The sequence below is a fragment of the Trachurus trachurus genome (genome assembly GCF_905171665.1).
Source record: "Trachurus trachurus genome assembly, chromosome: 6".
NCBI lineage: Eukaryota > Metazoa > Chordata > Actinopteri > Carangiformes > Carangidae > Trachurus > Trachurus trachurus.
Window position 1 is genome coordinate 11,946,595 of NC_139897.1, and position 27,601 is coordinate 11,974,195.

The 27,601-nt window shown below is 43.1% G+C and overlaps 3 protein-coding genes across 4 annotated transcripts; all 3 read left to right on the forward strand.

Annotated features, from left to right (window-relative positions):
- The first annotated feature begins 425 nt into the window (after positions 1 to 425).
- Positions 426 to 6,460, forward strand: gtf2h1 (general transcription factor IIH, polypeptide 1). 2 transcript variants are annotated; one of them, XM_083974504.1, is made up of 15 exons: positions 426 to 595; positions 1,006 to 1,174; positions 1,283 to 1,475; positions 2,064 to 2,229; positions 2,367 to 2,460; positions 2,696 to 2,845; positions 2,959 to 3,038; positions 3,143 to 3,276; positions 3,359 to 3,446; positions 3,533 to 3,621; positions 4,140 to 4,257; positions 4,926 to 5,016; positions 5,206 to 5,321; positions 5,558 to 5,650; positions 5,729 to 6,460. In XM_083974504.1, the coding sequence occupies exons 2-15, from the start codon at positions 1,021 to 1,023 to the stop codon at positions 5,813 to 5,815; spliced, it is 1,653 nt and encodes a 550-aa protein (XP_083830630.1). In that variant the 5' UTR covers positions 426 to 595; positions 1,006 to 1,020; the 3' UTR covers positions 5,816 to 6,460. The 2 variants fall into 2 exon arrangements, with proteins under 2 accessions (XP_083830630.1, XP_083830631.1); XM_083974505.1 differs by having other exon boundaries at positions 433 to 600.
- Positions 6,461 to 6,974: 514 nt separating this feature from the next.
- Positions 6,975 to 19,776, forward strand: hps5 (HPS5 biogenesis of lysosomal organelles complex 2 subunit 2). The gene is made up of 23 exons (XM_083973266.1): positions 6,975 to 7,198; positions 8,731 to 8,860; positions 9,680 to 9,790; positions 9,927 to 9,991; positions 10,088 to 10,280; positions 11,466 to 11,593; positions 12,006 to 12,224; positions 12,305 to 12,376; positions 12,477 to 12,565; positions 12,760 to 12,938; positions 13,326 to 13,484; positions 13,627 to 13,786; positions 14,707 to 14,824; positions 15,169 to 15,315; positions 15,441 to 15,509; positions 15,607 to 16,181; positions 16,386 to 16,506; positions 16,617 to 16,766; positions 16,864 to 16,983; positions 17,292 to 17,405; positions 17,517 to 17,623; positions 18,456 to 18,747; positions 19,279 to 19,776. Exons 2-23 carry the CDS (start codon positions 8,753 to 8,755, stop codon positions 19,337 to 19,339), a joined length of 3,357 nt encoding a protein of 1,118 aa, XP_083829392.1. The 5' UTR covers positions 6,975 to 7,198; positions 8,731 to 8,752; the 3' UTR covers positions 19,340 to 19,776.
- Positions 19,777 to 20,792: 1,016 nt separating this feature from the next.
- epx (eosinophil peroxidase) lies at positions 20,793 to 26,939 on the forward strand (the record flags this gene model as incomplete). Its single annotated transcript, XM_083973514.1, has 17 exons — positions 20,793 to 20,810; positions 20,892 to 20,979; positions 21,070 to 21,160; positions 21,496 to 21,671; positions 21,809 to 21,941; positions 22,046 to 22,175; positions 22,267 to 22,473; positions 22,808 to 23,174; positions 23,261 to 23,421; positions 23,839 to 24,097; positions 24,179 to 24,349; positions 24,947 to 25,184; positions 25,275 to 25,486; positions 25,581 to 25,745; positions 26,413 to 26,496; positions 26,631 to 26,727; positions 26,882 to 26,939. 17 exons carry the CDS (start codon positions 20,793 to 20,795, stop codon positions 26,937 to 26,939), a joined length of 2,655 nt encoding a protein of 884 aa, XP_083829640.1.
- Positions 26,940 to 27,601: the final 662 nt, after the last annotated feature.

The following is a 27,601-nucleotide window of genomic DNA, read 5'->3' on the forward strand; positions in this document are numbered from 1 at the left end:
AATAGTAATTCCACGTGTTCTTGAAATTGCCACATCAAACATTAGTGTAAATTGCTACAGCTATATAATTATGCGTTGCTACAATCACCTCCAACTCCACCTATACACAGATATCAATACACTAGTAGCTCAACCTTGAAATTCATAGCCTAAATAAATGCAAACATGAATGAATGCAGAAATAAATAAAACAATGTAAACAGAAATGGCATTTTTCATTAACAAAATTTAATACATTAGCAAATGTATAGGTGTTAAATTATTCTGTATTTATTAATAGATTGATATTTATTAATAATTGATCGATAGTAGCATTATTTTCAGCATAAAATACTGAATATATAACCAAGGCTCCGTCGTCGGGCTCTGACAGGAACCCTTCTTCTAGTGCCGCTGTGTCGCGACGGAACATTTATAGTGTTGCACTCAGCTTGGCAGTCATGTCGGCGCAGAAGTCTGAGCGCTCAGTGTTAGAGTAGTCTAAATTCTGTTTAGTTATGACAAATGCTGTAATTTTATACTCAAGTATTCATTAATTGGAGATTATGTTTTGACCGAAAGCGAGGCGCTAGCTGCAGTATTGGTTTATTTTGAGGTAAAGTAAGTTTCCTGACGACTTCTCTCTCAGGCTTTTTCTATTCTTGACTGTTATCGGTGGCTAACTGGTTAGCTGAGTTGATGTAATAAAACCGAGAGCTGGATAGTGCCTTATTTGTGCTCAGATATGTACCAGAGCATAAAGGCGTAGGAAGCAGGACATTAATTTAGCAGCTGAATTTCTACGTTTAAATCTCATTAGTAGGAGCTAAATAGCATGTAATGTTCATCAATGTGAACTCTGCACCACTCAAGTAACAACTGGGTGGCTTTGTCGTAGCGTTAAACAGATGTGTGAGAAGGTAAAACATTTCTTTCAAATGTCCTGTTCTTCTATTTGTTTGTTTAGGGCAGTACACAGGACATAATTAGTGGTGATAATGATCCACAGGCTGTCTGTTTTCTCAGTTCTCCTTTTGAGCCATGGCATCACTGTCCGAGGAGGTGCTGCTGGTGGTGAAGAAGGTCCGTCAGAGGAAGCAGGACGGCACACTGTACCTGATGGCTGAGCGCATAGCCTGGGGTCCAGAGGGCAAGGACCGCTTCACAGTCAGCCACCTGTATGCAGATATCCGCTGTGAGTAACACGACACACCGCTGAGTTAGGTTCAGTGCGGGCATAATGATGGGTTTGTGGTGTTCTTCTCTCTCGTGTTGAGTTTGCTATGTCCTCTTCCCTGTGCAGGTCAGAAGATCAGCCCAGATGGTAAAGCCAAAATTCAGCTCCAGCTGGTTCTTCACACCGGCGAGAGCACCACATTCCACTTTGCCAACGAGAGCACTGCGCTCAAAGACAGAGATGCTGCCAAGGAACTGCTCCAGCAGCTGCTGCCCAAGTTCAAGAAGAAAGCCAACAAGGAACTGGAGGAGAAAAACAAGTGAGTCTCAGCTGTTTGTTTTTTTACGTGAATGACTTCAGAGGATAGGAGAGGTCTGTTAATGCTTAGTATGTTTTGTAATTGTCATGTAAAGCAGATCACTACTACGACTTCTACTATTGGGTGTCAGTGTAACCAAAACCCAACTTTTTTTCTCTGGGTGGCTGTAGGTTTTGTTACACTATTGGGTGTTTAGTCTAGACCTCACTTATATAAATCGGTTGGACAAAGTACCGTTGAATAGTACATAAAACTGAATCAACACAAATTGAACCAAGACCTAACCTTCATAAAGGTGGGATTTATTCCATGGCTGTTTTATTTAGTTAGTTAGTTTCAGTCCTTGGTTCCTTGTAAGTCCCTGTAACTGAGATCTAATTTAGATTTTTACCACATGAGACCAGAAACTGGAGTTTTGTTCATTGTAAATTTAAATATCTGTTAGTGGCTTGAAAGGGTGGATTTTAGTAAATTAATGCAGTTATGTGAACATCAGTTTCGGCTGACGTAACTAAAGAATATAAGGCAATTCATTGTTGAAATTCTGACTTAAAACAACAATAAAATATTCCTGTGCTTTTCCCATAGGATGCTTCAAGAAGATCCAGTACTTTTCCAGTTATATAAAGATCTCGTTGTGAGCCAGGTGATCAGTGCTGAGGAATTCTGGGCCAACAGGTTAGGGGGTGTGAACACCACAGACCCCGCACTATACAACAATAAACAGGAAGTCGGTATATCTGGAGCCTTTCTGGTGAGTAGATCAAACCAGTCACAGATCTCAGATAAAGAATTTCATTTCACAATTTCATATTTGATTTCATCATTGACAACTTCAGCATTTAAAATGTACTTCAGAATATAAATACACATCCTTTTTGTGCATTACAGGCAGACATTAGACCTCAGACGGATGGCTGCAATGGCTTGAGGTATAATCTGACAGCTGACATTATTGAATCCATCTTCAGAACATACCCTGCAGGTAAACAATCGCATCCCTACTTTGACATTAGTCCAACATTTGCACTGATAACGACAGAGCTAAAGAAAGCTGCTGTGAGGTCAGGTCTTTATCCTTGATGTTGTTATTTTCCTTAGTCAGACTGTGTAATGCAGTGTTATTCACTTCAGTGGCTAATATTAAAAGAGCAGTCGGCGCTCTTGCTCTGATACATGTAACATTGCACTTAATCCATTAACATCAACTTTCATTGCAGTGAAGCAGAAGTATAATGAGAATGTGCCTCATAACCTGACGGAGAAGGAGTTCTGGACGCGCTTTTTCCAGTCCCATTATTTTCACAGAGATCGCATCAACACAGGAACACAGGATATCTTCTCAGAGTGTGCCAAGCAGGATGAAAAGGGTAGGAGGGCTTCCTAGTTGTGTCAGTACTTGAATAATGACATTTCTGCAAGGTAAAACACAGAGCCACAAGTCTGTTTTCACATGGTAAAGTTTTAAATCTCCCTCACGCAGGGTTGAAATCAATGGTGGTTCAAGGAGTGAAGAATCCTCTGGTCGACCTCCTGTCATTAGAGGATAAAACGTTGGATGAGGTGAGATGACCAGCCATCTGCGGCTACATGTTCACCAGTTACCTGTATTGCTTTCCTCTTCCACTTTCTCTTTCTGCCTTAACGACTTGTTTTCTGTGACACAGGGTTATGGACTTTGCACAACACAACCCTCAACTTCCAATGCAAACAGGACAGTGAAGGAGAGTAGCAACTATGCCATTATTAAGCGGTTCAACCATCACAGTGCCATGGTGCTGGCAGCAGGCTCACGCAAGGGGTAAAGAAAACACATTAAGAAGAACTAACTATAAAGTGTGCTCACTGTGGTAATTAATGTTGCTATGCTGCATGTTTTACAGAGACACACCAACTGACCAAGCCAGTGAGACGAGCAGCACAGATGGAAACTCTAGGGATTCTGACTTCTTTCAACCTCCTGTGAAGAAAGTATGGTGGCTCTGTGACGACACAAACATGTCCAAGATTGAGTTGTCAGATTGAGTGACCTTTTTTCTGTGGACAAACTCTCTTAGGTTAAATTGCAAGAAGCCATAGAATTTGAGGATCTGCAAAGGGAAAACAGACCAAAAACAGTCGCACTGAACCTCAAGAAGTCTGACAGGTAAAGTTTGTGCAGATTTATTGGTTTATTATTTTCTCTTGTTTGTTCCGCACTGGGAAACTTGGAAAACTCAACGGCAGGCTGACAGTACAGTTGTTCAGATTGATAGGTCTTCATACAATAGTATCAAAGTAATACGTCAAGATAGAGGTGATGTTGTGAAATTGCTTATTTTGTTGAACAAGGGACCATTTAAGAAGGTTATATCCACTCTCCCTCATCCGATAAGATTTTTGCTTTCAGGTGTTTGAAATGTAATGAGAGAAAGTATTAGAATCCATGACCAAAACAGTCATACACTATTTTACCTATGGATAAAACTAAAGTGAAATTAAAATGATTTGCCTTTTTGCTGGGAGCCTCTTTAAATAAGCACCAGACTGTTACTAGAGCACATAAACCGAATGTATAAATTAAAAAGATGTTCCTCTGTTTTGCAGGCTGATAGAATAGGATACATCTTTAACTTTAGAGATGCTCTAATGTAACATTTCTCCCTCTTTCTCTTTATTTATAAGGTATGCTCACGGTCCTGTGCCACTTCAGTCCCAACAGTATACGTCGAGCCAGGATATCATCAACTCTGTCAACTACATCCGGCACGAGATGGCAAATTATAAACCCGGCCTCACTCAGGTTAGATCACACACAACAGTAAAGCCAATGTGAAAATCACCATACTGCCATTGAATCTTCACCAGGTGTTTCTATCTCACCTTTGGTTCATGTGGTCATCCAGTTTTTATGAAGTGGGCTGCTGTACTCACTCAAATGTTCAATGATCACCTTTTCAGAAACATTGTGGACTGGGCAGACAGGCAGTCTGAGGCAACCCTGTCATTTACAGGGAGAAACTTTGCCAACATCGTCAAGGGATTTGCGTGTTATTTGCATATGTGAAAGGTTTAAGTGAAGTGTTTGGTGCAAGAGGGTAGGCAACTCATCTAGTAGATGGGCTCTCTCCAGAAACAATGTGCTGCATTCAGAGCTCAACTATATTTTAAGTTTTTCGTTTAATTGCTGACTCAGATAAAGTGAAATATTGTTCATTCAGAGATCATGATGATGCTTGATAAGAGCGGGTTCATTTTCATATTTGTTTTAGGGTGTGCTGATTCTCCATCCAGTCTTGAATATCTTAACAAATATAGCAAAAACAAAAATTAAACCAGTCAGAATGGAAAATGTGTTTTATGCTCATGAATATATAAGACATAATCCAGATTTTCAGTTTTCTATAATTATTTTTTTCATTATAGTATGAAATATGTAAATTGCATTAACTATGAACGTTGTCTCTGCAGGTGTTGTCCAGCACAGCAGCTACTTCTGCCATTGCAGCGCTCTCTCCAGGTGGTATCCTCATGCAGGCAGGAGCACAGCAAGCCATAAACCGTAAGTGTGTCTGTATTTATGTTACTTAATGTGAAAGCACCTGTGGGATTATTTGTGGAGAATAGCCCTAATCCTTTTAATTAATTAATGGATTTACTGTGTTTTGGAATTTGTGAAATTTCTACCGAACCACTGATCAACAACAACTTGTTGATACTTTAATGTTTTTTCTTTATTCTTTTTTTTCAGAGATGGTACCATCTGAGGTTCAAGGAGAGCTGAAGCATCTGTACGTAGCTGCTGGAGAGTTACTGAGACACTTCTGGTCCTGTTTTCCTGTGAACACACCATTTCTGGAGGAAAAGGTGAGTAATGATGTCTTAATTGGAAGAGAGTCAAATTATTATTGTTACTTGACATCCACGCTTTGGCATGAAAAGCCAATAAAGTATATTTTTTGGCTTTTCATGCCTTTATTAGATAGTTCGGTTGAGAGAGATTCCCTAAAATTCAAGGAAGCTCAGCTACACCCAGTGCATCCACACAACATAAAGTTGTGAACTCTATTTGTTTTTTTCATCATCGTCTTCTTTTCGTATAGGTGATAAAAATGAAGTCAAACCTGGAGAGATTTCAGATGACCAAGCTTCATCCTTTTCAGGAGAAGATTCAGCGGCAGTACTTAAGTACAAATGTATGACTCTATTGTGTTATAATTGCATAGCAGCTTCTACCACGTGGCACTTGAATTAAATCTCTGTTGTTCCCACAGCTTACAGGCCACTTGGAGGAGATGCTGCAGACAGCCTATAACAAGTTCCACGCCTGGCAAACCCGTCGAATGATGAGGAAAACCTGAGGTCTGATGGTTGGTCGAAACAAGAGGACGATGAGACATTAGAGGATATGGACAAATGACCTGTGAAGGTCCTCCAGACTGCTGTGAAGAGACCACAGACCACAGCCTGATGTGACATAGTCCACAGGGGCTTAACGATAAGGATATAGACGGACGCTGCTACATCCCCAAATGTTCAACAGAGACTAACTGCATCTCAGTCACAAATAACTGTAATTAGTTTCTCTCTCTTTAGATTGTGTTTTCTCAGTGGTTGAGAGATTGGTGCTGGTAATGGTTAAACGGGACTTTTCAACAGTGTAACATGACCAAATTTCAGATGGAAATCAGAGAAAGTCTCTCAGGACAACAGGCTGAGGTGTGAGATGCAGACAGAGGACTGCCAACAGATGCCTCATCGGTGGTCAGGGCGGAGAGCGAGAGCTCGGACATCACAAAGAGCCCCTCAGAGCGCCGGCTGCATTTGAGGAACAAAGTTCCCGAAAATCAGAAGTGAAAGGGGAAGTGAATATAGCAATACTGTAAAGGCATTTCACACTCGAGTGTATTAGTGTGTGTAACACTGTCACTGGTTTCTAATGTCTGCACCTTCTGTCTGCACTGAAGATAAAAATGTAACTGAATTAAAGTGAAGCATAAAGTCTATCTGTTGATGGGAATACCGGAATTAATGGTGCTACCTTTTTCAATAATGATTAATCAAAAATGATACAAAAATAATATACATGTACGTTATACACCTTTTTTTAGCCCATCAACTAGTCGGAAGAAATCCTTTTATCCGTCTGCAGAGGAATTACGTTGTTAGTTACAGATAAACGTGAGGGGATTAGGGGGCGAGTCTAAGTAATTTGACATATTTGAGTATTTTATATATTTAATTGGTAGTTACCTGGTAATCAGTTAGTTTTATAATGTAGCAACTAACTCGGTTACTTTTTGGGTAAAGTACTAGAACTAATTACTATTAATTAAAAGTAACGTGAAACTGAAACTGCAGTATTTCAAGTCCACCACCATTGGTCTTGTTTTCAGCCATGCACCGGAGTTTTAATAAGAAGGGACTGTTTTTATGCTGCATGTGGAGCTGTGTTTAAAATCTTTCCTAGATGCGCAGCTGATCAGTTTATAGATCAGAGATACTTTCGGTTTTCCCCGGAGCGTCCAGAGCAGAGCGAGCGGCCGGTGGAGACACCGACGCGCTGCTGGCTCCAGGAAGTGTCCTCCTCACACCAGCTGAGAGGCGGTGACAGGTCGGCCGGCTGCAGTCAGAGAGCCGAGAGCCCGACCGCAGCATTTATCTATAACAACAACACTGAACCCAGCCGGGGTGTCCGGTGTGTGTTGGTGCTGAAGCCGCAGCGTCGCTGCTCCGTCGGTCAGGTGAGTTTACGGTCTGAGCTAGCATGTCTGCTAACCTGTTACCTACAGCGTATCACGGCACCGGGGCGAGCTGACGGAGCCGACTGCGATGTGAGATTTAACACAACTTCAGCAAACGTCAGGGGCTATTTACCACAGCTACGTTAAGCCCACATTCATTTATTTTGTTAGTCTTTGTCGGACCTGGTAGTTACAACCGGAGCGTTAGCATCGGTGTCAGCAGACGGGTCTCGTGATGCCTGATGACGGCCACGGACCGGTCGGTCTGTCGGTCGGTTGTTACAGCGACAGAGCAACTCAGTTAAACTGTTGTTTGTTACCGTGCACCGGTAAACCGGACTGGTAATGACAAGCCGACTAAACCACTGTACGGTAGTTATTTAGCTACAACAGCAGACCACTGACGGTTACCGTTAACGTTACCGTCAGCGCGCTCAGTCGGTTAACAGGTCACGAGAGCGTTTGTAAAGTGACGTCACTGTCCCCCTCTCGACATTAACTTTATTGTGATTAAACCATTTCATGCCACCGTGTTTCTACTCCACAACATGTGTTTGATTCATCCAGGTTTTTACACGGAGACACGTAATGAGCTTATAAAACATGATGCACTCAAACTGTTGATTAGTTTAAAGTAGCTCAAACTCCACCAACTACAAGAGCAACATGGGATAATGCACTGATCTACAGAAAATTTACACACAAATATTTTGACTTCCGTCTAAGTGTTGAATGGAAAATATTTTCAATTTTTAACCCCCGTCCATTTGCTGTAACTTTATATATCAATGAATTGAAAATGTGTAAGTTGAATCACCTATCATCCTAATCACCAAATACTTGCTAGCTGCAGATGCGATGAAATAAAATGAACAATTTCTGCAGAGAGTACTTCTGCTTTTGGGTCAGAGGTCAGAGGTCACTGTTGTTTGTCACTTTCCCCCGAGGTCCCTGTGTCCACCCCTTCATTGCTTAGAATCAGTTATGCTACAATATTTAATTTCAACATATCATTTTTCCTCGTGTTTGCACTGAAATGCTTAGAGAGTATGGTTATTCAAATGGCTTCAGCTTTAGTTTTGCTTCTGCTTTTTTGTTGTTCACACAAAACCTCAACAAGAAAACACAAGTCAAACTGCACTGAGTGTGTGGTGACCTTAAGTCCTGTCAAAATGTTGTTTAGGGCAATAATAATACCTGACTCCAGGACCAGGATGGTGCAGCATGGATGATGATATGTTTTTAATTTCACATGTTAAACTCTAGTCTTGTGTATTCGAAAAAAGAAAGGAAGACTCAGTTTCCTGACTCTGGCATCTTATGTTGGTAATAAACTCAGTAAACATTGCCAAGCTGATGACTGGGGGATGTTCACCAGGCTGTAGACGGTGTAAGTGGAGTCACGACTGGTCAGTTTGCTGAGAGTCATGTGATGCCACACAGCAGACAGCTGTGGTATGCGAGGGTAGTCACTCTCGAAGGCGCACACATTTTTCATGCTTTACTGACTTTACTCTCTGTTTCTGTCTCAGTTGTGGAGGATCATCGGGGAAGATGTCTCTGATACCAGTTGTGCCGGAGAACCACAGTCATGTGCTGGCAGAGTTCGACTGCCTCGACCCGCTCCTGTCTGCACTGCGCTTAGACTCCGGCAGGCTCAAGGTAGGTTTAACCATCGCATATGAATCAGTCTTAAAAATCACACAAAGATCATTTATAACAGCTTCCAGGTTTCCCCCAGAAAACTTGTTAAGCCGGTGGTCGGGCGGCCCACCGGCACCCAAGTGTGTTTTTTTGTGACAGGGGCCTGACCCTGACCATTGCCTGATGGCAGGGCCCTGTAGGTAACGGATTCATTAATGGAGCAGTAGAATTTAGAAGGTGTGATTCCATAAGGCTTTAAGATCAATGTTAAAAGTTGACTTTAAACAAACGTGTAAATGTGAACCCTACGAGCTGAAAAATGAAACAATGGTATGCTACAGCAGCTGGCTGAGCCTCTTGGAGCCGCGGCTCGGCTCGCGTTAACAGCAACGAGGACTTGGTGCGTTCCTCTTGGTCAGCTGGTGAAGCAGCGGTCTGATGATGAGCATGATGTCTGTGACGTGTCCCATTATGCTCGATGAAGTTGTGACGTTATCACTTGTCAGGTGATGAAAAAGACACCTGATCACGTGTTGATGGAGTAAAAAAAACAATTAAAAATAAATAAATAAATAAATAATGCTTAAACTGGCGGCAGGGCAGGTAAGGCCTGGCGGCTCGCCAGGCTTGTATTACACTGGGGGAAACCCTAAGCAGTTTCTTATATAGTGTCTTTATAGTAGTGAAGAGGGAGACGTGACTGAATTACTTACCTTCTACTTGCCAAACGACAGTCTTAGAAGTGGATGCATCTAAAACACAAGTTCCAACATGTCAGACCAAAAAGTGAGTGAGTCTGTGCCTTGTTAATGTGAGTGTGTTGTTTGTGTGTTACAGTGTACATGCTTGGCAGTGTCAAGGAAGTGGCTGGCTTTAGGAACATCAGCAGGGGGGTTGCACCTTATTCAGAGGGAGGGCTGGAAACAAAGGATCATCCTCACTCACAAGGTAATATGTACCGAGTATGCATAAATACTATCACTTGACTGTTGTTCTGCAGCTGCATACTTCAAATAATGCAGTGTTTGTGTCTGTTTCTATCAATTTCCCATTCACTTCTTATCCACTGTGTGCTCTTTTTTAGGAGGGAGCTATTACTCAGGTAGCGTGTTGCCCTCATGATGAGGATTTTGTCGCTGTCGCAACAAGGTGAGAAAAGAAATGTCTCATTTAAAAAAAAAAAAACCTTTCTGTTAGGTGATGCCGTATTACTCATCGTGCATGCTGTGTGAATCTCTGTTCCAGTCATGGTCTGGTGGTGGTGTGGGAGCTGCAGCTGGAGCGGCGGGGTCGTCCAGAGAGAGTCAGCGTGTCCTGGGAGCACAGAGGTCAGGCCGTCACCGCGCTCTGCTGGGACAACAGCGCGCTCAGAGTTTTTGTCGGGGACTCGGGTGGCAAGGTGTCCATGCTGCGTGCAGGATCATCCAAACTTGGCAAGGTATTGTCTGCTGATCAACAATGAAACATATCTGTTATCTTAGTACAGAGTATATACAAAGAGTAAATGTAGCTTTTTAAAAAGTTGATCCACATGTGGTTTAGTAAGCAGTATTTGTCCATATAATGGTTGTGAATGGTGCTCACTTTTCTTCGTCCAAAAAGACACACCAAAAAACATCCAAATACCTCCATAGTGCTCGTCTGTAATGTCCCTCTTGTATTGAAGCCGGTCAGTGCAAGTCATGCGAGATTTGCACTGACACAGGAAGAGCAGTGAACTGAGACACTGGGAGCTTCCGCTACAAACAAGCTTAAAATATAGACTTATTTAATTTTTTTCTTAACAATTTCTCATGTCGGGGCTTCAATACAAGAGGGACATTACAGACGAGCAGTATGAAGGTATTTGGATGTTTTTTTGGTGTGTCTTTTTGGACGAAGAAAAGTGAGCACCATTCACAACCATTATATGGACAAATACTGCTGCGCGGACCCCCCCGTAACTCAGAGAAGGCACGGAGGACTCTGAAAATTCTCCCAGCCCTTAGTCGACATGAGGGTGAGTAGATAATGAGTGAAATTTGAATTTTGGGTGAACTATCCCTTTAACTGAATCAGCAGGCCTTTATTTGAGCCTGGTCACAGAGGTGAATGAACTCCCTGACCCCTCTAACTACGTACACACTGTTGTGTGTAGAGTCAACAATCAAATATAAATCCAAACAGCTGACCAATGATTTAAAAATAAAGATAACTGATTATTACTTGGCATGATCAACTAAGTAAAGTCATGATTGATCAGGTGCTCTGGCAGGAAGAGATCGACAAAAAGATGACAAAGAGCTCAGTTAACTAGCTGTAATTGTGTCATCCCTAGCTGAAATCCACTGCCTGTGAGCAACGTTGGAATACAACCTTAAAACCTACAAGTGGAAAATGGAAAACAGTTGGCAGGCCAGGCATGTAGTGTTAGCTTTTGTAATCCATCGGCCAAAACTGACCAAACAACATGAGGAACTTTTTAAGCTGTTTTCTTATACAATAACAGGTGTGTCACGTCTGACCTAGTCAAGTGTGACTGAGACACAAATAGCAATATTTAAAAACATATTTTCCTTTCACAACAAATTTAATCACAGTGTAATCAGCCTTATATGATTGTTTTGTTTTGTTTTGTGTCCAGGGGTCATTTGTCATCTTCCCTGTTCAGACGGTCACTAATGTCGACTCCAGAGTGGTTCAGCTTGGATACCAAGATGGCCGCCTGCTTGTGTCTTCTCTCAGCCGCTGCTACCTCTGTGACACAGAGAGGTGAGTGACACACATCTGCATCTTGTCTCTCAAATAGGGACAGGGAGACTCAGGACCCATGTTAATGCTGCGCTATTGATAAATATTGTCCATTCCTGCCATAGCAAGATGGTGAATCCATATTCCTTGAATCGCTGATCTTGATATTTTCAAAATCCACATGTTATTATTTGATCATGTTTGATAGTGGTTCTCTCATTTGGCTTTGAGACCTCGAATTTCTTTTAACTATTTCTTTGAAATTATAATTCAGCTAAATGTACATCAATTTGTCTAATTATTGAGTATAATTACATCTGGTTCCTAAAGTGGCTCTATCAAAATGATGATGTTTCATACCTTGTGAAAAATTCCTTTCTTTATGTTGGACATCTCTCAGCAAGTGTGTGTTTTTGTCTTCACCTGCCCTCAGGGAGAAGTTCTGGCGTGTGGGAAATAAGGAGCGTGATGGAGAGTATGGAGCTTGTTTCTTCCCTCAGAACAGAGGATTATTAGTTGGTCAGCCACCTCTGCTGTACTCTGCTCGGCCGGGGTCTCGGATATGGGAGGCCAGCTTTAATGGCGAGGTTCTGAGCACTCATCAGTTCAAACAGCTACTGGCCTGTCCTCCTCTACCTCTCATCACCTACAGGTAATGACCCTTCTGTTGGGATTTTGTCTTTTGTTAAAGGCCAAACTGCTAATTTTTCCTCTCTTCTTTGTCACCTACAGAAACGAGCCACATTACAATCCAGGGCAGAAAAGCCCCCAGTCAATTGCCTTCCCTAAACTGCTTTATTTGGGGTAAAGTAACATATTCTTCATGCATTTGTCGATAATTAGTTTCATCGTTGCACACAAGGCTCAGATCCATAAATCATATGCCCTCCATTTGTTTGTTTAGAGACCAAAACCTGCTGACATGGACTGATTCAGCCATTTATATCTTCACACCTCAGAATGGTCAATTGCTTCTGTGGACTGAGGTTAAGGGTGAGTTTACCACTTTGTCTTCAAAAATCAAAACTGATTTAATTAATTATCCCAAAAACCTTTTGTCTGGAAACATGCTTTATCATGTTTTTCCCCAGAATGTTAATATTTGTTCTGTCCACTTGAACTCATACAACCGTGTGTCAGTCAGTGTCGTCCTTAACTTGATCCAAACCTGTTTTCTGCTTTTGTAGACTTGGTGGATGTCGCCGTCTACCGCAGTGAGCTCTTCTGTCTCCATGGTAGTGGACGTCTGTCCCACTTGTCCCTCTTATCCGCAGAGCGCTGTGTTGAGCGCCTTCTGCGCAGGGAGTCCTGGCCTCTGGCTGCAATTGTCTGCTGTATGTTTCAACACACAATCACCACCGGCAGGGTAAGACGGCTGCGGCTGCCGCGCTGGTTGGCCTTGTATCAGTGTTCAGTGTTACCTAGATTACAGATGTATCTGGGCTAAGCTGTTCATTTGAATTCTTGACTTTCTGTAATACCAAGGATAAAACACAGGGCATACTGTACCTGTTCACCTGAATGTGTGTGTTGCACTTGACCAAGAAAAATTATCATACTCTATACATAAGTAGGCATTATCTCTGGTTAACCATAAAAGACTTACAGCTATAGTGGTTTGTATAAAAAGTGGCGAAATATATTAGACACCACATGTGTTTGGGTTTATGCAGATGGTGAAAGACAAATATGAAATCACATATCATCGTCAAATTTTTAATTAAAACATCTCAATGTGCATTTCTTTATTAAGGCCAGGAAATCCATTCCCATCGACCGTCTTGAACATCTCAAGTGCCAGCTCAGCTCCCCAACGCACACGGAGCTGACCGCGCAGCTGGAGGAGGTCATCGCTAAGCTGGAGCCTCTGGACTCCGCCTCCAGCAGCCGCAGGAGCAGCATCTCCTCACATGTGAGTTAACTTTCTTTAGATGATTTCACTACTTTTTTTAAAATTGTAACTGTAGGCTGCTTCTGCTAATAGTATACACTGCTAATAATACCCACAAGATGCTGAGCGTACTGATATCAGATACATGCACATCGTTATTCAGGAGAGCTTCAACGTCCTGGACTGTGGAATCTATCGCGTGATCAGCCGCAGAGGAAGCCAGTCAGATGATGAGACAGGCTCCCTCATCAATCAGTCCACGTCGGAAGAGGAGAGGCTCAAAGAGTTCAGTTTTGTGCAGGAGGAAGATCAGGTGGATCAAGGTAAGAGGCTGATGTTGCTCTTAGACATTACCTGACAGAAAAACACAACCACTGCTGCCTTTAAACATACAATAAACTGGTAGTGTTCAGGTGTTTTAAGGTTTTACTGATCATTTCCGGCCGCAGTATTACTACATTAACAAGTATTGATAACTATTAATAGCAATATGATTACTAAATGGAATTGAGATCAACAGAAGTGGTAACATTTTTCTTTGTGTCTGATCCTTTCTTGCTCTTTGTACTGTTTCTCTCTACGTATATACATATATGTGTATATTGTGTGTGCGACTGTGTGTTGCAGAAACAAATTTCTTCTCTGCCTCTTCTGATTTCAATTTGAAAAGAGAGTGAAGTTATTTTCAGCTTTATGCCCTACTGTGGAATGAAAGTCATAACAATAAACAAAGCATAAGAAGACTGGAGCATCTCCAGCCATGGAGAGATTTATCAATATAAATGGGACTGATAATAATTTTACTCTTTGACTCTAATCACAGTTGTCTTCTTAACAATCAGAAGCACCTCTGTCTAATGCCCTCTTGTATGTTTGCTGCTAAAACTGATGTGTTTTTGATTTCATTTGTACATTATATAAAATTATACAATTAAACACTATGCCATACAATTGGGTTTGCTGTGAGAGCTGAATGATCACTGTCATGCTTTATGAATATAATCTTCATGTTGCCCGATAATTAATGCCAAGTTTGTTCTCTTTTCCATCGTGTCACACACATATCACCACTTTGGTTCTATATTTTTTGTATTGTGCAGCATTTGATTTACATTCTCTCTATAGTGGCGTCCAGCATCTTTGCGCCATCTGCTTGCATTTTGCTCTCTCCCTGTCATCATTCCCCTCCAGTACTCCATCCATCTGTGTTTTTCCTCTGGCTCTTGCCCCCATCTTTATTCAGATGCACAGAGCAGTGAGCGCCTGGAGGCCGAGCGATCTGAGCAAGGCCTACCGTTCCACCTCCCCCTCTCATTCCGCCCCAAACCCCCCCGCATCGCACTGCAGGCCGTCAGAGACAGGTGAACATCCAGAGAAATTAATTTGAATGAGCAGCTTTTAGCAGAAGACTGCAATCTCATGCACACCTGCAGCTGCAGTGTGTAGTTTTGAGGTTTTGAATTATGTTTGATGGAAGTATTTTTGTTTTGTAAATCTACCCAAGTGCAGCTGTGCTTTTTCAGATGGCTTACTTCCCCTTTTCACGAGAGACCCACATCCAGTTTTTTTTTACATATTCACATTGTTCATCTGTGACGGCGCGCATGGCATGTTTCATTTCTGAGCACCACACTCATCCGTCTTCATGTGTCATTAGTTCTGTTTCTCGATTCGACTTTATTTGATGACATTTTCCTGTCCTCAGTGTTTCTAGTTTTGTTAAGAAGACAACCGAGAAGATCAACACCCTCCAGATGAACTCTGAACTCTGGCAGCGGCCTGAATTCAGAGAGGGTGGACAGTCCGAAATGTCAGCCACCACAGCTGCATACTCAGAAGAAATGGAAAATGAGTAAGTACAGAGAACTTGTAAAGAAATGAGTCCTCATTATTTCTTCTTTTTTGACATTAAGCCAAAGTACTGCTGTGAATAGACGACAACAAGAGAAAAACAGTGAGTTGTATTTGTCCTCACAGAGTTTATGATGAAATACCCAACACAGAGGCCGACATGCAGGAACTTCGATCTGTGACAGAGCGAACTATGTAAGTACTGCTCATTGTGTTAGAATCCCTGCTGCAGGACTTCACAAGCTTTTCTCAGGACCTATTTTCTGATATTTAAATGTTACAAATTCTTCAGCTCCCAGATTCAAGATCCTCTGGTGCTGCTCGATCCAGTCTGTCTGGGAGAAGCCCTGCTGGAGTGGCTGCCAGTGCTGGAGCGAATACTCGGACCAGCTGATCTCGGGTCTGCTGCCGTCAGTGATGTAAATGTGAATGGACCAGCGGAGGAGAGATGGGAGAGGGATAATCCCAACTCCTCTTTCGAGGGATCTTCCTGCACGTCAGGAGAGGCAGCAGAGAGTGTCTCAGAGGAGCAGAAAGAGGAGTCCGCTCAGCTCAGAGAGCAGCAGGACCAGTGTGACTCCACTGAGAAGGAGCCTGAGGTGTCTAACGGACGTCCTCCAGAGCCGGTTCGAACGGTGCCCCCCCAGCCTGTGCCATCAGATCTCCTGGCTAATCTCACCCAGCTCGCCACATTATACACGGAGCTGAGCTGCTTCAGAAACCGAGAGAATGAGCAAACATTGGGCTGCACGACTTTCCTGCGCCGTTACTTCTTTCTGCTGGATCACGAGCGCGTGAGAAGAATGTGTCTGCTGTGTTACCAGCAGCAGCCGGAGTTGCAGAGCTCGTTTATTGAGGGCATGCTAGGTCAGTGGCTTCCCCCTTCATTGCTTGACCATATGGTGGTTTACTATGTAACAATTTTTATTTTACTGTGACTGCCCATTATTATTTCTAAATGTAGATACAGTTGTGTGAATGAGTTTAAGCATAAATTCACATAGAACCAAAAAAATAAGAAAGATTTCAGCTGTCATATGATCATGATAACTTTCTATCTTTTCCCCAAAGATCTCACTCAGTCCAGCAAGGCGGTGGAGGTTATTCAGAGAAGTGATCTGCTGAGATCCCTGCGCAGTCTGAGAGAGCTGCAGCCCTGGAGTGCAGCTCTTCTCCTCGCTCACTTACACAGGTCAGTACCTCTCATCACTCAGTTACATGAAAAATTCAAGCTGTGGATTTTATGTACATGTTTCTGTATAATGTGAATGACGACTACGTGTTCGTCTTGTTCTCACGCAGACTGTATGAGAAGCATGGGGAGGCAGCTGTGCGCTCCTTCTCCCAGTTCTATCCCACGATAACTCCCGCTGACGTAATGACCATGGCTCACAAAAGCCACTTTCTGGCGTACCTGGATAATTTGGTCCAATCACGAACTGAGGAGCACAGGTAGATATCCAGATTTATCTTGCTGTCAAAAAAGAGATATTGAGCTCTTTTTGTTACTCGGCCTTCATCATTTATTCATAATTTATGTATTTTCTAGGTTGTCGTTTCTTCAGTCCCTTCTTGAACCAGAATCACTGAGACAGGATTGGCTGGAGCTGGCACTTACCCATGATGCTCCTCAACACTGCGATACCCTAACCCATGACGGACAGCCCAGGTCTGGCTCTGTTAATGTGTAAAAATACAAAGTTGCATCTCAGTATCTTTGAGGATCTTTGAAACTCATGCATGCATGTTTGGAAAGCATAAAATAATATTTCAGTATTGGTTAGTTGACTTTGCAAATCTGAAGCTAGATCTCTAACTGAAAAAAAGATTTTAAAAAATCATTATATCTGGACAGATGTGCACTAAGCTGCAATGATGGTTATGTTTCACTACTGGATTTTATTTTGGCCAGAACACAGTGAGATACTGAAGTGAAACTAAAGTGAAGGATAATTTTAACTGAATCCTCTGTTGCAGGTGGCATTCACATTGTTTCAGTTGGGGTTATGGACGACTCCTGTCTCTGCTGATTCGTCTCCCGGCCGACCTGTCCTCCAAGCAGAAGATGGCAGAGACGTGCCGCAGTCACGGGTATGTCAAATGTTCTTACTCTATCGTGCTGTCTTCTGAAGTTGATGAAGAGTGTTTGGTGGCAAGATTGCAGTGTCATGTAAAACATTTTTTGTATATATGTATGAATAGGTACTGGACGGGCTACCTCTACCTCTGTTGTGAGCTGCAGCGTCGCACGGAGGCGTTCTCCACCATCTGTCAGCTGGATGACATCAGCCTGCTGGAGGAACCCGAGGGTAAAACTGGTTCTTGAAATCTTTACATGTTAAGGTCCACACATCTGCTACATTGAAATCCAGTGCGTATGTATGCAGAGGCATGTTTACATCAACTTTGTACTGTACCCTCACTACAACACAACACAAGGGATCGCCAGCAGAGGACACCAACACCCAAAGACGAGTGAAAACACAGGGGACAAGCTAATCTTGTCCAAAACCAGAGAGTTGGTCAAGGGAACAACAGTCACTTACGTATTACAAGATTGATTGATTGATTGATTGATTGATTTATTTGGATCCCCATTAGCTATGGCAATGCCAAAGCTATTCTTCCTGGGGTCCATTCAACATATATACAATGTATCAATGCAATTCATGTCCCATACAATACAATCCATGTTCAAATACAACATAAAACACAGATGACAGCCTAAAGTAGCAGCAGAGATGATGTTGGACAGTGACCCGCAGAAAGGCCCTGAGGAAGTGACAGTTTTGTTAATAATTAGTGAAATGGAAAAGCTGCTGTGACAAAACATACTAATGCAAATGCTAAATTTACAGTGATGCTCATATGGTAAACAAAACGTTAAAGGCAGTTTTTAAATATAAGCACCTGATGCACACTTGTTATCAGTGCCGATGGTCAGCATGTAGGTATAAAATTAATTTATATATTTTATTTATTGGTTTAATGACTGATTTCATTTGAGTGAATTGGCAGCTGCCCAAAAAAACCCTGAAGGCTAAATACTCTGACTAAAGCTCAAGGACTGGACAGAAACAAAGAGGGGAATAAAACATCATCACACACTAACATCTGTACCGGCTTCCTTTCATCTTCCAGGTGTTGAGCCCCAGAGCTTGGATGAATGGAAGCTCTTGATCCAGTTGTCTCAGCAGCGCAGCAGCGTGGGAGACTCCGAGCAGGTCACGGGTGTGAACGGGAACAGCTGGTCCAACGGCTCCGCGGACTGCGGAGGAAAGATGAGCCTGGAGAACCTGACCCTGATGCTGGCTCGGACGGCCGGACCTGACCGAGCTCTGGCTGTCCTGGACGAGTGTGGGGTTCAGCTGGTCCTTTCCCCCCACTCCAAACTGGTCTGTGAGCTCCTGAGAGTCACCGAGAAGAGGCAGAGGTGGGTCTGGGTGCTCATTACCACACTGTCAAATTAATATAACCCTATAAGAATGGGTGGAAGTGTTAACTAAATGCAGGCTACATAATAAAAAGAGACAAACATCTCTATCAGGCATTCAGAGTAGTGTTTTCCATCCCTGCAAACCTGAAAAGCAAGAGCAGTAACATAATGATACACTTCTACAAAAAGCTTGGAAACAGATGACCGTAGTGAGACAGGAGAGAGGTTTATGTACAGTAGAAACAGTGGACTTTCCATTTTAATTAAAAAAACAACATAACTGAGCCGTAATATTGAAGGAAAATGTTGAGCATCAACCTTTAATGATTTAAAGCGTGATATTATAGGGCAACAGTATCGGGGTGTGTGAGGCCATTCTGCACAGATTAGAATCCAAGTTTGGAGAATGACGGCTCAGAAATTATTTACCATTCGGATCGTGAAAACGCCCCCTACAACTGACGAGACCTCATGAACAGACGTGGTCTTGCAGGTGCTACAGAGATTTGTCTTGTGACTGTGTTTCAGGGCCATGATCCAGACGATGCTGGAGCGCTGCGATCGGTTCCTGTGGTCCCAGCACGCCTAACTACTGACAGGTCAGCCCCGTGTGGACAGCAGCTTCTCTAACTGAACTAACACTATGTAATGTAAGTGTAAATGCTGTTGAAGCTGTGGCTTAAATTTATGCACTGTGATATTTATCAAAGCTTTCCAACTCAAATGAAACTACTTTAATCCTCCCAGTGAAAGCAGTATTGTCTTCTTAACTTTAAGTTCATATTTGTTTTGCACAGATTTTTCCAGTATTATCCTCTTCATCCATTTCCTTGCCGATTGTATCAATATTCAGGTGTATGTTCAGGGTATCATCGCATTACTCTTTTTTTTATGATTGAGGTGAGGCATGTACAGTGATCAAATATTTCAAGTTCTGCTTTGATCCAAAATGAATTGTCATCAATAACAGTGAACTGTTCTAACCAGGTGATATCATGTAAATAAAAGGTCAATAATGAAGCATCATATTCTTTTTCTGTCTTTTTTTTTATTATTGGTGTGAACCCATTAGGGTGAAGTGTGGGGAATGTATTACTTTGTGATTTTGGGTGAAATCATGAGAAATCATTGAGGACAAAAGATTTCTACATTTCAGATCTTGAACATCAACAGCACGTAGAGTAGAAGATGGTTAGTGTGGGTCAGCAGAGATAATGTTAATAACAACCTAATGAAATGGGACTGATGACTCATATGATGGTATCACACACCTGGAGCATCAAAGGGATGAGAGCGGGCAGAGGGAAGTCCTGGTGCTTCACCTTTGAGATTTAAAGGCCCAGGCTGGACCCAGCCAGACGTCATGACTCGCGTTCCTCCGCAACGATTTCACAGAGACTTTTCTGTCTGACCCTTTCTCATTTTCAGCGTCTCCATCATTTTCAGTAATCCTTGTCTCCTCACCCCCGCCCTACTGGCACAGGGGGGATCAGACTGAACTGGCAAGTGGCACAGACAAAGAAGCACAATTTAATAAAACATTATCCCAACAAACTGAACCCTATGTGTCACTGTGAAATTTAAAAAATTCAAAATCTCAGTGTGCAGCTGATATCCAAGCAACTGTGGCATGTTTCTCTGACTTCCAATATTTCACCCACCTGAATTTGAGCCGTGTCAGTCGGGATTGCTAGAAATGTTTCATTTATTTGAAATGATCTAAATATGACATGAGGTTTTCATCACGGATGGGAGGACAGAAGTAAATTTGATTTGAAAGGTTATTTGGTGGAGGCAGTGAGTCCACTGTTTGATGTTGGCTTCCTGTCACCAGAAAGACAGATAAGGGGGATTCTGCACATACCTGTTGGCCCTGCTGCCAGTGTATAAATGGCAACCTTGATGCTCGAAGCCCGACACACACACATGCACACACCTGTTGGCTCTCAAGATGAGTCATGGTTAGTGCAGCAGTGAGACTCTGTGAGCGGGGTTAGATGTGCTCACCTTTCCGCTCAGACGGAACAATTTTAATGATCTAGATGGACGCAGCACTCATGGTGAGTTTCGGGATTTCATTTTTTCTAGTGATTTGACACAACAAAATGCCAGATTTCTTAAGATATGTCGTTCGGTCTCAGGTGTCCCTCTCTCTGTTTGGACTGGCTCTTGTCCTGCTCTCCTTCCCTGAGCACGCTTCACTGAACAGAGAATTTGACAACTCCTCAGGTAGGGTTTCTCTTTCGTTATTAGGAAAAGAGCAGGGACTAAGAAGCCACACTAACACTATACCTCTCTTTTCCTTTGCGGAAACCTCAGGAACTGTGTATCTGGGCTCTGTGTTTGTGAAGGAGGCTCTTCACAGAGCCATTGAGATGACCGATGCTGCTTACGCTCGCACAACTGAGAGGTAAAAATTCACAGGAAAAATTCAAGCTGAGCCACTATGAAGATTCAAAGATTTGTATTGTCTGTTCTCTGAAAGACAAACAGAAGAATCAAAAAGTTGTTTCTCCTTCACCTAAGATAAATATTACAGATATAAAATATAATATATAAAATCACCTATGTACATCAGTGGCTGTAGTGCAAAGTATAGTGCATAATGGTAGCTGTGGTTAAAGTCCAGTGCAGGGGTCAGAAGGGGGAGGTAGTGGGCAGAGTTCAGCATCCTGTCAACCTGGTGGAAGAAGCTGCTTGAAGCAGAAATTGAAGCATGAGAACTGAAACTCCTCGTGTTTCCAGGGGGAAGAAGTCTCTGTCTGAAGGAGCTCTGAGACCCAGTGACCTGCTGGCTCAGTTCAAGCAGACTGAAGCCAGGACCAGGACTCAGATCCGAGCTGCGGAGCTGCTAGACAACACGGTGGAGCTGATCAGAGAGATGGTCTACACTCACACCATGGTGCAGCCCAACCCTCATGGTACTTAACAGCAGCATTACACAACACATACAGATGTTTCTGCACCTGTATGTTAAATATTTCACACTGACTTGGAGTCAGAAACAAACCCAGATATTTAAGCTATCGTCATTATTTTGTTCATTTCCCCCCTAAAGAGCTGCTGAGTGAAGGAGATGTGGAGAACCTGCTGCAGGTAACGGGCTGCTCTGCCGAGCTGCAGAGCCCCAGCTGTCAGACCGACTGTCTGTCTGAGCGCTACAGATCCATCTCCGGGGAGTGTAACAACAGGTCAGAGCTGACACAGTGACAACATGTAGCGGCAAAGCAGTGTTGTACTCATTACACTTTGTTGTTTTTATGTTGCTTAACACATGTTGTCTTTTCCTGTCCAGGCAGCAGCCCAGATGGGGCGCAGCGAACATCCCTTATTCCCGTTGGCTGCCTCCGGAGTATGAGGATGTGTGGGGGGCACCCAGAGGCTGGGACCCAGAGCACACCTACAACAACGCCAGCCTCCCTCCAGTAGGACTCCTGCAGCAGCACTCAGTCGTCCTCTGTCCCGCCGGCCGCTCTCTAACCCCCACCGCCCCTCACTCTGCTGTCTGTTGTCCAGGTGCGGCGGGTGTCTCAGGAGGTGCTGTTCACTCACAACGACAACATCTCCCTGGACTCCGCTCTGTCTCACCTGCTGGTGGAGTGGGGTCAGTGGATCGACCACGACGTGGTGCTGACGCCTCAGAGTCCCAGCACAACGGCCTTCAAGACCGGAGCCGACTGCACACACACCTGCAGCCGGGACACACCCTGCTTCCCCATACAGGTGCACAAACTATCAGCTGATTCTTGTCTATAATCAAAACATCATTCAAAGGAGTCAGCAAACCTGGGGTCAGTCAAACAGGATCAGAGGCTGGGTGGGTTAGAGACACAAACAAGAGATCTCAGTGTCTAGAGATGAGATGATTTAGTTGTGTGACTCCACTTGCTTGAAGTTGGTGTCCAGATAAGAGGACTCAAGAGACTCAACAAGTAAAAGTGAAGGTGTATAACAATGATCAAATAACAACAAGCAATGAATGAAGTATTCAACAATGTATCTGTTACTAAATTACTACAATAAATCATTTAGAAAATAAATACGCTTTCTTTTCCAGATCCCGCTGTCAGATCCCCGTTATGGCGTCCAGAGCTGCATGCCTTTCTTCCGCTCCGCTCCCAGCTGTGGTGCAGCTGTGCTCCCTCACCGGCACCGAGAGCAGCTCAACGCCATCACCTCTTTTGTAGATGCCAGTATGGTGTACGGCAGCTCCACCGGCCTGGCATCGGCTCTGAGGAACCGCTCTTCTCCTCTGGGCTCAATGGCCCTCAACTCCCAGCACACAGACCAGGAGCTGCCCTACATGCCCTTCCTGCCCCGCCAGCAGCCACACCTGGACCCCTGCGGCCCTCGAAACTCCACCACCTCAGGGGCCGTGGGCAGATCCACACACCGGAAGAACGACACATCCTGCTTTCAAGCTGGTTAGTGAATGTAACAAGTGTTTTGTCTGTTTCTCTGCAGGCTTCAGTGGCAAAAAAAAAGGCAGTTTATCATTTATGTGTTACAGGTGATTCAAGAGCCAATGAGCATCTGGGAATGATCGCGCTGCACACGCTCTTCCTGAGAGAGCACAACCGGCTGGTCAAAGAGCTACACCTGCTCAACCCCTACTGGAGCCCTGACGTCCTCTATCAGGAGGCCCGAAAGATCATGGGAGCCATTCACCAGGTGGTTTCAAACTATCATTTGTTCCAACTTCTGTTAAGCTGTTGAACAATGTTAAAAACTAGAGAAAAAGAGCAACGTGCAATGAACACAAGCACTTGGCACTTTTTCTAGCACTTTGAATTGTCTTAATGTCTCTGTATGTCTCTGTGTTGTCATTGTTAAATGTAATCTACATCAGTTTATGTGACTATTTTTTGTAACAATGTACCTCCTGTTCTTAGTCCTGTTTTTAGTTGTTCATGTTTGTTTTTATTTGCCTGTTTCTTGCCCTATGATGCAATGTAATGTAGCAAGACACCCAAGACAAATTTCTTTTCAAAAAGACAAAAGTTTACCCTGACCTGACCCTGTTCCTTGGCAACTGTTCACCTCTGCCTTCACTTTCACACCTGTAACAGGCTTCCTTGTCTTTTCCAGATCCTAACATGGGAGCACTACCTGCCGCGGGTCCTTGGTGACGTCACCATGTCCCATCTGATGCCTCCCTATGAGGGTTATAACCCTGACGTGGATCCCGGCATCGCGAACGTCTTTGCAGCCGCTGCGTTTCGCTTCGCCCACGTCACCGTACAGCCAGTGGTGGCCAGGTTGGGGAAGGGATACACCACAGACTCCCAGCATCCCCCTCTGCCTCTGCACCATTCACTGTTTGCATCTTGGAGGGTTGTACAGGAAGGTAAAGAACAAAGCTGTCGTTCATTGTACTGAAATTACACATGGTCTACTCCTGCTGGTTTTACCGCTTGGTGGTTTTCAGGTGGTATCGACCCTGTGCTGCGCGGCCTGTTGCTGTCTCCGGCCAAGCTACAGACTCCAGGTCAGATGATGGTGGAGGAGCTGACGGAGAGACTGTTTCAGGCACAGGGGGGGATGCCTCTGGATCTCGCAGCCCTCAACCTCCAGAGAGGACGAGACCACGGCTTACCTGGTACCAGCTCTCTAGTGACATCACCACTTTGTACTGATGACTCTCAACAAATACTGTATCTATTTTATCTTGTACTACTTTCAAATATTGGTGCCTTTAGACTCCAATACTTATGGTTAAATCTGATTGAAACTGGTCTGTTGTGTGTTAGTACAGGAGGAGCTTCTGCACATTTGCAGTTGCAGCTGCTTTTGATAAAATTTCAGGTGGTGGTGAGACATGAGGAGTCTGACTCACCGCCAGATTCTGGGAAAAGAAAATATTTACCAGGCATCTTGAGCTTTGGGCTAAATGATGTCAACATAGACTCCACTTTTTTCGCTTAAACTATGGAACAGTTTCATTTAAATCTAACAAGGAGCCAAAACACCTATTCATTTTCTTTTGATTTTCTTGATATAGCCTATATATTTGTTTTTAACCATGGTGGTATACATGTGGGGAATTTTCTCCCTCCATTTTCTCATAAGGTTTTTAATTAAGTTTTTGCTTACTTTGAGAAAACACCTGATATATTAAGATTTATGGTCATTCAATGTCTCACTTTCTGTACCAGGCCTTTACTATCCTGTTTATGTCTCCTTTCTGTCCCATCAGGATACGGCTCGTGGCGAAGGTTCTGCGGTCTTCCTGTTCCCAACTCTACGGCAGAGTTGGCTGAAATCCTGGGTAACTTCACTTTGGCTCACAAATTCCAGCTCCTGTACGGGACGCCGCACAACATCGATGTGTGGGTGGGGGCCATCTCAGAGCCTGCCCTACCCGGAGGCCGAGTGGGGCCGCTCCTGGCCTGTCTGCTGGCCAAACAGTTCAGAGCCCTGAGGAACGGAGACAGGTAAAACTAAAGCATCTAATGGCCAAATGCTGATCTACCAACATAAATAAAAACGGCAGATAAGGCCAAGTTAAATCTTTGTTCTCAAAGGTTTTGGTGGGAGAGGGAAGGAGTGTTCACCAGCACCCAGAGGAGACACCTCCACGCCGTCTCTCTGTCCCGCATCATTTGTGATAACAGCCACATCACCCTTGTCCCCGCTGATGCGTTCTCACACACTGAGAGCCCCGAGGACATGTTGGCCTGCTCCCACCCTCTCATCCCTCACCTCGACCTGGGCCCCTGGAAAGAACCAGACGCAGGTGAGGAAGGACGAGGAGGAAGAGGAGGAGGAGGAGGAGAGAGAGACATGTTGAGTGTGGTGTCATGTTGTTTTTTCACACACCTCTCTCCCAGATCCTAGCTGTGGTCCAATACCCAGGATCCAGTTCGGCTACTCGCTGCTCTGTGACTCTGTGATCCTGTACGAGTGTCAGTCGGGCTTCGCTCTGCTGGGATCCTCATCCGTCAGCTGTGATCTAAACAGCCACCAGTGGAGCTCCGCACCACCAACATGTCAAGGTACAAACCCTAAACTAAGGCTGTAGAACACATCATGATACAGTATTTATTAAATATGACTGTTTCACAAAATGTGAACCAAAACGAGGGTCTGGGAAGTCTTCAGTCTTCGGACTTTGGAAACAGCAGCTGGAAACATTTTTTTTCCATAAGGTCCATGTTGTATCTGTGAGCTAGTTGTCATGGAATTGCAGATTGAAATTTGCATGTTGTTTCCAGTTTGCCTTAAACTTACTAGAGATGTTAAGTTAATTTTTATTCAAGGTGAAGAATGGCAGTTTCGAATTCAAAATGGAGAAGTCCAGGAAATTCTCTTAAAAATGAACCTTTACCTCATCGTTTTCAATGTAAATATATACTCAGTAGCCCATAAAGTTGGAATAATTTTGTTTTCAGACACATTCCTCTTTTCATAAAGGTTAATTGTGGTTGAACTTTCACAATGATATGTTTGGAACACATTGATTGAAGTTATGAGAAGATATACACTTTATCTATCAAAAATAAATAACATTGTCACTATCATTTCATGAGGTAAAAAAAACTAACATTTTATTCCAACTTCATGGGCAACCGTGCATTATATAGAAGTATAATTTCACTTAAAGCAATACTGATGACCAACAATCTAGTTGATGATTGACTGATTTGTTTTTGACTGCTGCAGATATCAATGAATGTGAAGAGCAGACTTCTCCTTGTCCGCAAAACCTAGAATGTCTCAACACATCGGGGTCCTTTATTTGTTCAGGTGGGTTGAAAACTTTTCTTTTGACTTCTGCTTTGAAATACACTATGTAAATAAATCTTAACTTAAAATGCCCAAAGATCTGTCACTGAGGATGATGAATGTTGCTTTCTCTCTTTGTGTGTTAACAAATCCAGAGCCGTCCTCACTGTCTGCCGTCTCCATTGTCACAGCAGTGATAGTAGTGATGGGTGGTGTGGCTGTGCTGGTGATGATGATGATCTGTTATCGAAGGTATTCTAAATTGAATTATTTATTTATCAAATCAATAAATTAAATAAATTATTGAAGCCATATGTAGTCTGTAAATTAATAAGTAGAATAAAAAATATATTCATTTATCTCTGAAAGACAATAAAAATAGAATATATGTACATCTTTGTTGCAGGTATTTCCCCAAGAAAGAGGAGTTGGTCACTGCTCCATGTTGCCAAGGAAAAGGTTGATCAAATATTTGGATATGGTTTATTCAAATGTTCCTCTTTGTTAAAATTATCTTGATGTCTTTATTATATTTACAACACAAAATATATATTTAACTGTCTACAGGAGTACAATATTTTTGTCTTGATAATTTATAATCACAGAAAGGTTTGACAGAAGGAAGTGTCCCTGTTGTTGAGCACAGCAAATACCTTTTACCTTGATGTTTGAGGTTTTGAGGTTTGTCCTCTGACTACACATTATGTCACCCTGAGGTGCTCACTCATTAAGTTCTGCTGTAATCTTTGTGATGAGGCCATTAAAACAGAATAACAAGCTTACAAATCTTTTCAATCCGGAAACGAAAATCTTAGTGGAATGATTGTGCCAAAAAAAGATTTTTATACCATAAAGCTCCTCTGAGTGGGACACGGTCTCCGTATTTCCTCAGGATCCATGTGCCTGATTCCTGCTTACAAACCTGTTGAGCAACTGTGGGTGTGTATCAGAGCTTTTTGTATTAGGGTAACCAGGCAGTTCCTGGCAGTGACCTTAATCTAAAACCAGTGACTTGCCCTGAGAGAGACATGTCTCTGTGTCATTCAACTGTGATGAGATGAATCACTGTGAAGTCAGCTTCAGCCTGAACTTAAACACATGAAATCATATCATAGTTAAACTAATC